The sequence below is a fragment of the Uranotaenia lowii genome, chromosome 3, assembly GCF_029784155.1.
Source record: "Uranotaenia lowii strain MFRU-FL chromosome 3, ASM2978415v1, whole genome shotgun sequence".
Classification (NCBI taxonomy): domain Eukaryota; kingdom Metazoa; phylum Arthropoda; class Insecta; order Diptera; family Culicidae; genus Uranotaenia; species Uranotaenia lowii.
Window position 1 is genome coordinate 360,851,132 of NC_073693.1, and position 14,777 is coordinate 360,865,908.

General features: G+C 36.1%; 1 protein-coding gene across 2 annotated transcripts in view; it reads left to right on the top strand.

The window, feature by feature from the left end:
* Positions 1–14,425, top strand: part of LOC129750917 (uncharacterized) — a 103,477-nt gene extending 89,052 nt beyond the window's left edge. For both annotated transcript variants that reach the window (XM_055746114.1, XM_055746113.1), the window contains exons 3-5: positions 12,650–13,107; positions 13,187–13,362; positions 13,436–14,425. In XM_055746114.1, the coding sequence (XP_055602089.1) occupies positions 12,704–13,107; positions 13,187–13,362; positions 13,436–14,046 (1,191 nt within the window). In that variant the 5' untranslated portion in view covers positions 12,650–12,703 and the 3' untranslated portion in view covers positions 14,047–14,425. The remainder of the gene's footprint in view (positions 1–12,649; positions 13,108–13,186; positions 13,363–13,435) is intronic.
* The last annotated feature ends 352 nt before the right edge of the window (positions 14,426–14,777 follow it).

Below are 14,777 nucleotides of genomic sequence, written 5' to 3' on the forward strand. Positions count from 1 at the left end.
GCAAAACAAAATCTTGAATAATTTTGAGTTTTGCGAAAAAAGTTATACAGTTTTTCTATTTGTTTACTTTTCCCCATATTTCAAAAAGGGTTGAGCCAAATTCGATTTAAGATATTTTAAAGCAAATATCTTGTCGGTTTGCAAGTTAAACAAATTTTGTTCAATGAATTCAATTTTAAAAAAAAACTTTTTTTAGTAATGTCACAAATACTTGTTACGATATCTTTCCAACTTGGGAATAACTGTAGAATTTGACTATTTAGATCATTCATCATCATTTTTCAAATATTCCATTTGCCATTTTCCATTATTTTAAATATTCAAATATTTCCTTAATTTAATGAAATAGATATAAAAAACAAAATCAGAATAAGATTTTTTCTTTAACGTAGATTTCATCAGTTATCAATGATTGATTTCACTTAAAACTGATACATTTGAAAGCTTATAAACTTCATATCAACAAAACTAAAGATGATAGACAAAATTTGACAAAAGATTTCAATTCAGGACGCTTAAATCTATCAAATCATAGACACCAAAGTACATTCCCTTGAGTTTTCAATTAAATACTTTTATTTAGTTTTTTAAATGGTTAGACGAGTTTTTTGAAAAAAATCTTTCTTAAATTAAAAAAAACTTATCTTTTCATCTTCTTATTTTGTTGAATTTTCAAATAAATTTACCGAATTTTAAAAGTCGAACTGTTTTAATTTTATGAAATATTTTTTATATGATTCAGAGTAGCAACTTAAAAGTTGAATTTTAATGCGCAGTGTTAACTTAATTTGTATTACATTTTTGCATTCAAAATTAACATTAAAAAATTTGAATAAACTATTTTTATTTTGTCAGTTATCCAATCTGTACTTTGTCAGTCATCGTCATGAGGTGTGAAGCTGTGGCTGTGAAGCCTCTTGGTCCGTCAAACTTAATCGACTGTTCCCCAAACGGGTTGGCAATACGATTGGAATTGAAAATGAATAACCAGTATTTTTGTTCCTTCCGAGCATAATACCCTAAAATCCTATTCACGTTTGAGACTCAAGCAAACCCTTCCCATGGTCAGATCTTTCTGAAATTTGGCATGTCACCTTCTGGTAAGCTAATTAATAATTTTGACTTAAAGCGAGTGAGATTTACCATGTTTAATTCTTCCTACACTACGATTAGCATACTGCGGTTCGTTAAATTATTAAAAAAAAAGAAAAATTAACCGTAACCTAATCAGTTTTCAACCGATGTTGATAAATAATCACTTGAAATATTTATTTTTTAATTTACATTTAAGGTCAATAGAAAATCTGATTTTTTAAATGTTACCATCGAGTCTAAAACTTTCGCTGAAACAATGTTTTCTCTTACAAAATGCGTTTTCTATAATTTTTTCTAGGGCTTGAGATATAGCTCAGTTGGCAAGTCTGTTGTCTCCAGAGCCGATGTCCGTGAGTTCGAGCCCAAGAGTAAACATCGAACACAGTTTTACCATATAAGTTTTTCAATAACGGACCGCCAACTGCAACGTTGATAAAGTCGCGAGTGTCATAAAGGTGGTAAAACGACTTTAATCGAAACAAAAAAAATTTTTTTTTCTAACATAAAGTCACTAATATTTACTTTTTATTCTTCCAATATTTCATATTCGAAGCATAACTCAAAAACTGAGATCTCTACTGGGTTTTTTTTAATTTCATTTTCATATTCAGCGCCTGATTTCACATTTAAAATGACCTTCAGGTTACTAAGTTCAAAAATGCCGTAAATTAGTGTTATTATGTCCAAAGCTTTACTCGAAATATCGATTCGCATTTTTTTCTGGTGTTTCGGAAATATTGATTTCAAATTTGAAAACTAGTCTGCTAATCGGCTTTTTTTGTTGTTTTTTTCCTTGTAGGGAAGAGCCCACTGCGACTTTCTGGTTGATGATTTTCGGTGAATTTTAAATCAAATAAAAACAATTCTTTTGACGTTTCGGCCTACTTCTTTCAGCCATCTTCAGAAAACTATATTAGAATACAGAAACTTAAATAATTACAATAAACACGTCAAAAGAATTGTATTTATTTGATTTCAAATTCACCAGAAATTCAACCAGAAAAGCCTATAAGAATCAGCGGCGATAAAAGCTCGTAATTCTGATTTATTTTTAAAATTTTGATTTATTTTTTAAGTAAAATTGATTATTTTTTGAGTTTGTGTAATAATCATAAGTTAGAATATTGTGTTAGAAATCAATTTCCAAGGACAGGTTCTTCGCACGGGCCTGAATTAAAATTGATATTTTTGAAAACTGATCAATATTTTCTTTCGATGTATTCTCCGTTGTCCAATATTATCCGGTATCCCAAGGACTGTCGAGCCGTTTCTTCCAAAAATTTCATGCAGTCTCACCAATTGGCGATCCCTCAACCATGTTGTATGTCATCTCGATTTCACAACCTTCTTCGCGGTAATGGTTTGTTTACAATCTAAATGACGCCTTTCTCATCATGCCAGTTAATGCCAATTGAAAATGGCAATCTAACAATCTTAGCGCCCAATTGTCACATAAACACCCGCCGCGCCCGCCAACAATTGAAATTTGAGCATGCAACCGATAGTTAGACACTTAGCGGTAGGACGACGACGAATTGGTTGTGTTCAACAAAACTGCCAACAACTCTACGTACATGCCCCAATTTTCCGGGGCCGGGCTTCAAAGCATGTAACAGGTAGGTATCATCATCACCTGCCCCAATAATCATACCGTTGTCTGATTTGCCCGTTGTTAGTTTTATTGCCAAGCTTTTGGTACACTTGTCGCCAGTTTGCAAATCGGTTTCATGTTTAATGTTTTTTCTTCTCGCGCCCGTTATCCAATGTAGCGAGCGCTTGACGATTTTGTTTTTTGTTCCATCCCAATCCATGCTGGTTTGCATAAGCTCAAAAGCCAACCTGAAGAAGCGGCTCTTTTTTTTATTACACTTGAACATACTTTCGGGTGGAAAACGGCACTACGCGTCTTAGAAATGTGAGTAGCTAATTCGTTTTATATAACAAACAGAAAATTAAGCACGATAGCTCCGTTGAAGTTATGTGACGACGCGACGCTGTGGACAATGTTTGTTTTTGTTGTTTTGTTCTGATTAAAGGGAAATCAACGATCTGTCCCATGCGAATGTTACCTCACGGCTGTTAGATGATCTCAAATCACGACTTATTTTCCCTTCAGAGTAGGTATAGCAGAAAATTTCAAAAAACTTTGCGATTGAAGTCATGTTTATGAAATCAAGAATCAGCATTTAGGATTCAGGATCAGCAGAAGGATTTAAACTGAAAAATATATTGCTTGTTTTTTGGGATAAATTTATGCTACGTTCATATATACCTAGTAAATTTCTTCTTCGAGATGCTTAACAACTGCCGATTACATATGTAACCTTTTTGCAAAATCACTCGCATCTAACGCACAAAAGTGTCTGCAATTTATGCCATTAAAGGTTGCAGGAATGCAATCTCAAGAAGGAACGATTAGGGTGATTATTAAAATCTGATTTCTTTCGACTGCATGAGCCTACCATTGTTTGGAAGCGATCTTCTCTATCAATCCAGCAGCTGGATCGCAACAACGATGATTCATCAGGCATCTTTAAATAGAAATGTTTTGATTGTAATCATTTCATTCGTTTTCATTCGTGGGAAGTTTTCGAAAAATCTATTTATTTCCTCTTTACCACACTAGGGTGGCCGCGAAAATTGTCAAGTTAAATAAAAAAACGGCTATTTACATTTTGTTGATTTCCTTGAAAAAATTCCCGTACAAAATTGCAGCTCAATCTGACATGATTTAGGGGTTTATCAAAGCGTTCTAAGTTTTCATATTTTGTTTCAAAAGATATCGGCTATAGAGAGATCCAAGTAGTCTGCGACAAGAAACTGACGTGTTTTTTTTTCAAGCTATCCATTTCAAGCTAATGAAAAAAGTTTCAAAATTATTTAAAAAATCAAGTGTAAAACGTTTTTTCCGATACGGAAGACTCCAGTGGTGTCACCAATAATGGAGCCATCGATAAGGAGAAAGAGGGACCTTCCTTATTCTAAGAACTCGATGCTTAAGCTGGTACCTTGGCTGATTACGTCGGTTGTAGGATAAACTTTCCCCCTTATTCTGCGCCGCGCGTGAGGTGACGATAGTCGAATTACTCTAGTCACCCGATTCCAGTAGTCGCTTTAGGTGAGAAACGTCTTTTAGAATGAACTTTTTGCATTCTTATCCTAATCTAGTAGTCAGCTGGGCATGAACCTCTGTCACATCGGCTTCGGGAATAAGGTGACAAGACTCACGTGACTACGACTCGACTCGACTATCGTCACCTCACGCGCGGCGCAGAATAAGGGGGTTTGACTTAGCAGTGAAAAGTACCCAAGCTAAGTACAAATTTATTTTTGATAACTTTTTAAAATAAGAATTTTTGTAATTTTTGTTTAACAAATTATGAATTTGATGCTTTTATCAATAAGTTTTTAGATATTTGAAACGGCATTATATTCGGCACAACTTAACTTAGCGCATTTATTCAATGTAACTTTTAAGTAATTGTTTGTGGTATTAACATAAATTTTTATGTGAGTAGATTTCGTGAAATGTTCTGTTTCTAAGTACATGAAATTTGCAATGCTTTACTCTACTACCATAACAAAAAGGGTTTAGTTCTTCATTTTTTGCTGGACAAAAGTATTCGGAACATTACAGAAAATATCCATTTCTCTGTCTAAATTTATTTAAAAGCACTGTTTATGAATGAAACTAACTCATTTAATCAATTTTTCTTTACATTTGAGAAAAATCGGCCGTTTTTGTATTTTTCTTTAGTTTTTAGTACTAAATTCTGTAGATTGTATATTAAAGCATCTTAAATAGTTTAGAGTGTTGATAAGCAAATAATATATATTCAAACAAACAAGAAACCTCGACAAAAAGCTAAAATTTGGACGATTAAGCAAGTAATCTAACATAGAAATACGAGAGGTTATACAAGTTTGTAAAATATAAATGTATAACTAACTTCCAATAAGAATAAGATATAGATGACTTCAGTAAGGAATGTTGATTGGGTTAGCTGATATATACACTGCCGGCCAAAAGTTTGGAATCACCCCTCAAAAACATGAAAATGTTGATCAGCTATCTCATGACATTTTGGAATTCTTTTGATTTCATTCATGAGATCGTGAGCCAAACCTTCTTTGTATGTTTTAGACAAAATGTTAATATTGAGTTTACTTGACTTAAATTTAGCTTAAAGTTGGGACATTTTCCAAAAACTGAATTTAAAATTTCAACCCGATTATTTCATGGTGGGGTGGATCAAATTCCAAAGTTCAAGTTCCATTCGAATCCATTTTTCATACTAGCTACATAGCTACTTAAGTCATCGTCCAAAAGTTCGGGATCACCCCGTAGCATGGTGTAACGGCCAAAAGTTTGGGATCACTCTTCTAAAACATGCGTTTCTATTTCACGCGTATCTCTGTTATCAAACAACGTATTGTTTATCTGGTAAGCTGATTTGAAAGCCTATGAGCTGAACTTGCTTTATGGGTATTTAATAGACATATTTTTGAAGACTAACTTCATTAAACCTTAAGCTAAAGTTTAATCATTTTTGTGATTATTGTAAGACAACTAAGTTAAAGTCAAATCAAATTTGCATGTTTTGTTTAACGGTCAGACTATTTGCTAAAAATTATCAAAAAATGATCAAGCTAAACGTTTAATGAAGTTAGTCTTCATAAATTTATCAACCAAATATCCATGAGGCAAGTTCAACTCATTAGCTTCCAAATCAGCTTACCAGATAAATAATACGATGTTTGATAACAGAGATACGCGTGAAATAAAAACGCATGTTTTTGAAGAATGATCCCAGACTTTTGGCCGTTACACCATACTACGGGGTGAACCCAAACTTTTGGATGATGACTTAAGTATCTATTTTATATATTTTAAGTACATTGCATATTTTTTGCACAAAATTAAACAAATGTGTTTTGATGAGTATGAAAAACGGATTCGTATGCAACTCGATTTTTTAAATTTGATCCACCCTACCCTGAGATGATCGGGTTTGAACTTTAAGTTCAGTTTTTGCAAAATGTTCCAAATTTAAGCTAATTTTACGTCATACAAACTCAATATTTACATTTTGTCAAAACAATTCAAAGAAGGTTTGGCTCACAATCTTTTGAAAGAGATCAAAGGAATTCCAAAATGTCAGAAGATTGCTGAGATATAGCTAATCAAAATTTTCATGTTTTAAAGAGGGTGATCCCAAACTTTTGCCCGCCAGTGTTTTAATGTTATGAGTAAATTCTTAATAACAAGTACTGTAACTGATGTTAAAACTTAAAAGTAAACCTTAATCCGCTACATGAGAGTGAATACTTCACTTCTGTACTATGAATAACCAACATTTTTTGGTTGATTTGTTTTCTCCGTGCAATCGCGAAATGAGTTTCCAAAAACGATCTTATTCAGCTATCACAACCTCCATAACAAATTAAAAATGAAAAGGAACAAAAAGTTCATCCACCTCGGCACGAATGTCATAAAAATGGTAAAGTGTCACTTATAAAACATAGAAAAAACTCCATCCATGAACCAAACTTTGATATTTCAAATATCTCCTTATAAATATTCTTCAAAGTTTGATAGCAGTATCTTTACACTAAAGGGTCGTTTTCGAAAACAAATTAAGTGTATCAGGAACAAGAATCAGGAAAACAAGTTAGTTTAAAGAAAATTCCAACACTGCCTCAAAGATAGAAATTAGAAGTTTCCTTAAGAAAAAAACTAGCAGCATAGGAGGTGTATGAAAACACGATCGCACCATTCTCCAAAATGGATCCTGATCTAAAACCTTTCCTCTAATAACACAATTCTTTCCTTGGATATTTAAATATAGATTCGCAGACGTATAGACGGTTTGTATAGTTGGAGATATTGATATTTTACTTAAATCTTTTTTATAAATTATTTTATCGATGAAATGTCATATTCTTTAAGGAACAATATTTAAAAATTAAAAGATTATAGACGGATATAAGATTAGAATAAAATGAAAGGTACCGTAAACTGGGGGAACTTTGATCACTTTTTTCATTCATTTTAGAATATTTTGGAAGAGGTTGCTTTTTCGTACTACCTAAAAGTTTTAAAACACTTACTGAGATGAGGAGTATAAAACATGATCATTGATTGCAGTAAATTCAAACGACATTGGTGGTTATAATACAATGTTTGTTACAAAACCAGATTTCGAGTTTCGGGGTAACTTTGATCACTATGGTTTTTACGTACGTACGCACAGAAGGCATAAACATTAATAACAGTAATTTTTGTTAAGACTAAACAAAGTTTTTCAACGTTTTTTTTTTTTCAAAAACATGTATAATCAAAAGATGGATCATGTTGCTGCATACATCTAAGGGTAAAAATTATAAGCATTTCTCAATTTTTATGTATTAAAAATCTTCTTATAAAAACCAAATTAAGCTTATTCGAAACTCAATTTATAGGCTTTCAAACGTAGTAAAAAGTTTACAGATATTTTAACTTTTTACTTAGTTAATCATGATTATCTGCAAATATTCCATGTTGATCAAAGTTACCCCAGTTTACGGTATTGAAAATGAGCGGAAGAGTAGGGTATTCCGGAGGAATGTGCACCCGCCGTTCTTCGTATTTCTATCTGTAAATAAAATTACTTTTTATCGTAAAAACTAAAAAAATATTCGATTTTTTACAAGCGCCTTCAGAGCGATCTTTGAAATCATTGGATGTTAAACGCCCCAGTGTATGCAATGGATATCCCAAAACAATGGATCAAAACGTCTCAATATCAACACAATGTTCACAGTTAATAAAAATTAATTCTGTTATTTCATTCGTAGAAAAACGAAAAAAATAACTTTTTCCAAATTTATCTACACATGAAAACAAGTGGTTTTTTATATAGCGTCGATGTGGTCTAGTGGATAGGCTGGCGCGAGTCTGGTGTTGGTATGCCAGGCGTACTGGGTTCGATTCCCGGTATCGGCAAGAAAACTTTTGGATTCGAATCCCATAAGTGGCCGACAGGTAAGATGTGTGTTTCCTCTTATAACTGACTATATAATAAGAATGTTCAATCAGTTGCCAGCTGGCCAGGTATATACACGGATGCTGGAATATCTGTAAGTAAACTAGCCCACCTGATTGACTTCCAAAATAAACCTACATCAACACAATACATTCATCCATAACAGTTCATACGAAGCCATGGGATCCGTGTATGATATACGCGTTGCATTGGAGATTTGTCGAACTTAATAATCTGAAGAATGCATGTAAGCACATACTTAGGCAGAAACTGCGGTGAATCCGTGCACTCATGGTGGATAACCAACATACATACATATATACATGAAAACAAGTGGTTTTTTTTAACATTTCTCCATGAAAAAATATTCTTTTTTCAAATTTTTGACTTTATTTTGAACTGTGTCTATTTAACCAGGTTTTTCTGCTGCTTTTGACAAAAAAAATATAGAGAGTCGATTCGATTTTCAGTGCAAGCTTTTTTTTACTCAGACGCTATCGAAAGTTGTCATTATTATGCATTCTAATGATGATTTAGGACTAGGCAAATAAGAAGTTCGATATATCATTTAAATAATCTACCTGTTTTCATGGAACACTGAACTTCAAAATTTCAAATTCGAAAATAAACTTTGAACAACCAATAAAATCCATGGTGAGGATGTTTTATGCAATTACCTAGACATAAAAGCATATTTCATTTGATAACTTTTTACAACTTAAGTGATGGATAGCCACAACTAAATTTAATTTGATTATTATTTGTGTTTAATTGAATATCTGGTAGTCATTTTTATTAAATTACCAGATATTGATTCTAAGAACACTTTTTTGTAGTATAAATTCACTAAAAACATCGCAAACCTTCAAAACTTATCAAAATATCGCCTTTGGCGTTTTACCCCGCAAGGGCATTATGGACAGAAGTACCTACCCAAATTTTAATTTGAAGTACTTTTCATCACACATTTTTCTCCTACTTGTTCATCACGGAGGGCTTCTATCTTGCAGTGGTAGATACAGATAGAGTTGTATCTACCTCCACACAATAGTAATCCATGCGTTGTTTGCCAAACAAGCGGAAACTTGCAGTGTGAACGAACAAAAAGATAACATGAGATCGCTCTGAAAAGATCCAAAACAACCGAGAAACCGACCTCCCCTAGCTGTACACAATCTAGCTGCTTTCGTACACTCGCAAATCAATTTAATGTTTACAGGTTTCATTTTCAATTTATCGTACTCACCGCAACGCAACAATAGCTTCGTTCAACGGTTGGTAAAAATCGGTTTCAACTGGTTTCTGTCAACTGGTAGATTTTCAACGAGCCAATGTTTTGGTCGAAACTAGTCAGGTCGTTGTTCAATGGAGCAAGTAGAAACTAGTCGAAACCAATCCAGCTCGGCAGCAGGATTCATTTCGCCCTGGTAGAAATCGGTCGAAGTCAATTGGAAAGAGACAGATGATAAACTACAGGCTTCCGAAAAGTACAGCTTTGCTATGACAGCCTTTTTCTTGCCAAACATACTGTCTCGGTTTTCCTTAACACTCAGTTCGCTGCTGTACCGTCGGTAACAAATCGTAATGCTTCGGCTACATCGCACTGCACCCAGACTGTATCTGAACAATCGGCTCAAAGCATACGTTGCCGAAAATGTTGTGCTTTAAGCTGTAGCGAACCCAACCGACAGTCCGGTTTTCATCCCTTCATGCCTCCTGTTTCGAAAATAATTTCATCCTAACTGTCGGCTGCAGGGCGTGACAGTTTTGGGCAGGACTGTCACGGGTGACTGTCGTGCCCATACCGTACCCATGCCCGATCGTATGCGCTGCTGCTCGGTTTCGAATAGATCGAACGAGGTATCTATTCGCACCGAGCAGCAGCATACGATCGGCGCGTAACGCGATGTGTGGTGCCGGCGCAGGTTAGGCGAAAAGGGAAGGGGAGTAGAGTAAAAAGGAAGGGAAGTAGTACTGTCATGCGAAATTCAACGCATTGAAAACTGTCACGAAGATATTCCCAAAACTGTCACGAAGCTTAAAAAAAATTTCATACCCCCGAACAAACTCTCGCATGGGGTAAAACGAGGCCTCGCTGTACATCGCACGACCGCTCCTTTTAAAACTGTCGGGGAAGAAATATTCGGGAAGCTTTCACTGAGGTGCATGTGCGACTTTCGCAAGAATACTGTCGTTCGTCAGTACTTTTCGGAAGCCTGATAAACTGTCAATCCATTTCTACTTGTTTCGACTAGAATTCATTGTACAGACTTAATGTTCACAACAGAACAACTACGGCTAAACACTGTGGTAAAAGGGATTTTATTGGTAAGGTTACCACAAACACCTTGCTCAGTTACTATTTCTGCCTCGATCTGGCTACAATCCTGAGTAAACAATTCAAATCAATAATAAAGGGCACTTATTTGCGACTGGCTAACTTACTTGTCCCTTCAGATGTACAAAGATTCGTAGCTTGATATCCTCACTAAGCAATTCGTATAAGTACTATCGAAAGTGCTGCCAAAGCCCTTTTTTTGAATAAAGATGACAGCAGTCAGTGCACAACTGGTTGGCCACCGGATGAAAACAAATACGCTATAAAAAAAAACGAAAATCACTCTCGCTCCAACGGTCAAAGTAGACAGCTCGAAACTGTCAAGTGCCGGTGCCGCAACACCTGATAACATAGCACAAAAAATTAACGGTTAATAAACAGGAAAGCTTCCAACATAGTGAAATACATAGAAAAACTTATATTTTTGAATTTAATTTCAACAAACCGTCCGACTATTGACTTGAACTGAAATTTTAAATTTAATGTAGGGCTTACGTATACCCAAATGTAAGACGATTACATGAAATTAATACAAGCAATGAACAATAAAAATATCGATTCAACAAAAAATTATAAAATTACGAAGTATTGAATTACTGAAATTCAAGGTTGGTACTGGCATCTTTTAGCATCTAAGAAATTATGACAAGAAAAAGTTTGTTTTAATTTCAAGTTTTTTATAATTCTTAAAACTATAAATGAGGCGCCTAGGATCAGAGGGGTGCAAGTGCCGAAATGATGATTTCGAGAAAACGGGCCTCAAAGTTTTTTTTCTAAATCAAAATTATCAAATCAATTTTTCTACTAAATTTTCGATGGAGTGTGTCTCATGAGGTCTAAAATGAACGATTCTGGAAAAAAAACCAAAGTTTTTGCGATATTTATGTTAAAACGGCGAACTACTTTTATTGATATTTTTCACTTGCACCCTTCTGATCCCAAGAATGACACTTGCACCCCTCTGACTCCAAACAATATGATAGCATGCTTTTGGAACCTGTATGTAACGAGTATTTTCAGTATAATAGGTACTAGATGTTTTGTTATTGTTCACACATTTAATTTTCTGCGTTTTCGGGCTTCAAATTTCTATGCAACTCATAATGAACGAGGTTTACAAGTTCCACAGAATTTGTTGAAAACTTTCAATCTCTCTTTTTCTTTAATTGATACACAAGAATACCTGCATATGTGTTCATTCATTGGAATTAACTGTTTAGCTGGTCGCTTTTTCCGGTAGAACCAACGTACGTTTCCCCTTGGTTTCGTAGCTTTTTTCGCAAGATGACTGCCTGATTTCGTTGACGTTTTTGGGTCTTGATGAATGGCCAGTTGACTCTCCAGAAATGGACTCATTCTCGCTAGCAACTGCAGCAGCAGCAACTTCTGATTCTCCAGAAGAACCGTGGATGTTTAATTTTTCTTTTTTTGTCTAATTATACCAGGCCTCTTACCTAAACAGTTATGTAAATATTCCTTAAATGACTTTATGTAATTTTTTATAAACTACCTGTCGCAACGACTCATCTGAACTTTTCGAAGTTTCATTTTGTTCCGTGGGATAGTACGTGACATCATGATCACAGCCTGTCAAAAACTCTGAATCCTCTGAGCTTTCATCCGAGAGATTTTTTTTAGATATATTTGCCAAAAAATTATTGTAAGTGCGTTTTGTGTTTGCCTTTTATCCCTATTAGCATTGGCTAAATTTGCCATTAAAAAAAATGTTTTAGAATTTTTTGTATACATAACAATGAGCTTTTTATGCCGACGAAGTTACACCTGAATCTATTTTCATCACTTCTCTATCTGAGGACTCTGGATTATCCTGGTCAGAACCAGTAGAAAATCCTAGTCGGAACTAGATGATGTCGTTTTCAACTGACAAAAATGTATAGGTACGTTCTAATGAAATCAGCCTAAAAGTATAATCCTTTGGTGTCAGAAGGGTGCAAGTGCACTTGCACCCTTCTGACACCAAACGAAACAGGATTTTTATTGACACGTTTTTTTTATAAATTGCTTAAAAATATCGAAATAATTTTTCTTTTGACCTGTGTCTTCTACAGAATGTTAATCTATACTTTAACTATCCAAAAAACAGTTTATCTCAGTTTTGATAAAAAATCACCCCTCTGATCCTAAGTGCCTCAAATTAAAACTATTGAATTTTTTTCGGTTTTTTTTTCAGGCACTCTCCCCCACTCTAGGGGCAAGGTGTCCGACCTTCCCGTCACTGTGGACAATGACCAGGCGGAAGTGGGACGGTGTCCCCCGTCTACCGGCTGACGTTCGGACGGAATCAATCGCCGGGCCCAAAACTTTCCTGCTCCTGTTGAGCTTGGGAGCCCTGGTGACGGTATGCAGCGGCCATGGGCGATTGATTGAACCACCGAGTCGAGCATCAGCCTGGCGGTACGGATTCTCCACCCCACCGAACTACAACGACCACGAGCTGTACTGCGGAGGGTTCACCCGGCAGTGGAAAAAGAACGATGGCAAATGTGGCGAATGTGGGGACGCTTTTGATGCCCCCAAGCCGAGACCGCACGAATTCGGCGGCAAGTGGGGCCAGGGAGTGATCGTCCGAAAGTACAATCCAGGATCGGTTATCACGCTTCGCGTTGAGCTAACCGCCAGCCATATGGGGTAAGATCATGAAAACGAATGGTGGCTCCAGAGAGTACAGTGTTGGTTCGTTCTAAATTTGTTTTCTATCTATTTCTAGCTACTTTGAATTCCGGATCTGTGACAATGTCCAAGCCCAGCAGAGTTGTCTAGACAAGCACATACTAAAAATCATCAGTGGAACTCCGAGCATTCCGAATCCCAGTGATTTGGGTACCAGATTCTACCCGCGCAATGGCAGCCGAATCTACGACATGAAAGCCGAACTTCCCCAAAGTATCAGAGAAGCGCACAAACTTACATTTTTCCACCCCATTCTTGATCTATAAAATGTGATACCTTTCCACAGATTTCGAGTGCAGTAATTGCGTCATCCAGTGGCGGTACATAGCAGGTAACAATTGGGGTACCTGCCCGGATGGAAGCGGTGCCGTAGGTTGTGGCCCACAGGAGGAGTTTCGAGCCTGTGCCGATGTTACGGTGGGTGAGTCTGGCAACCGAACTCCACTCCGACCAGGCCAGCGTCCATTGCCAACACGAGGACCAACTGTCACACCGGAAACAACCGGCGACGAGGGAATAGGCGAACAGAATATCGACGAAGAACAGCCAACCGGAGTCAAATACATGGGACCATTGGTCGCCATGTTGTCGCTTTTTCTGGTCCTATGTGGATTTGCTGCGCTCTATATTTACCACTATCATGGGCTTCGAATAAAGGCACTCATGCAATGGAATCGTAATAAGCACCACAAAACCATGGCAGCGTCTGAAACGAGCAGTCAAAGCTCATCAGAACCTCCGGTGCCACCGCCCAGAACCAAGAGGATCTCCCAAAACATCCGTGATATCGAAGCCGAAGAATCGAGCGTTCTAACGGGCAGCAGCAAAAACTCAATTTTCACGCCCAAGCTGATTACGAACGCGGACAAGGACAGCGGTAAACCTGAAAGTAATTAAAAACCGATCCCTTTTTTCGATACTGCCGAGTGTCCTTTCCGATGAAAAGGAAGCTCCCGTTTTTTTTTTATTTATTTTATTAAGTAGTTTAGAACAATTGATCTAAAATTATAACACCCGACTGATAGCGAGCAAAATACAAAAACAAACTAAACACATCTTAGCATTAAAGTCAAGCGCCCAGTATACAATAACATGTAAAGTACAGTGCGAAGAAGAAGGTTCAAGTAAATATCGATAACAATGCGCTAGGATCGATCGTTCAATCGAATTCGTGTTCGATCGATCAGTGTGTGTGCGATTACCGGAAGCAAATGATTCCGGCAATACTTATTTCTTGAGGTGAAATAAACACCGAACGGTTCAGTGAAAAGAAAAAGCGCCTTTGGGTATACTATGAAAGAAACGCATTCGAGGTAGTACGAGGTGAGTTTTATTTTCCGATTCTTTCAGCACAGGTGGTAAACCAAGCAGCAATTCAGTCGTTAAATTTGGATGAACCCTTTACCGACGATTGAACTGAGGCACTAACTAGTTATTTTTGGAGAATAAGTTTTCTATATAAAATTTTCATAGATATTTTTTGAAAATATTCAGCATGTTTCTTCGGAATACGTATAAGTGCTTTTCATAGTATCTATTTATTTTTCTGTCACTTGACTTCAATGCTTGTTCTGATTTACTTTCCACTATTTTCATTTTACGTTTAATAAAGTAGTTTACTTTAATAA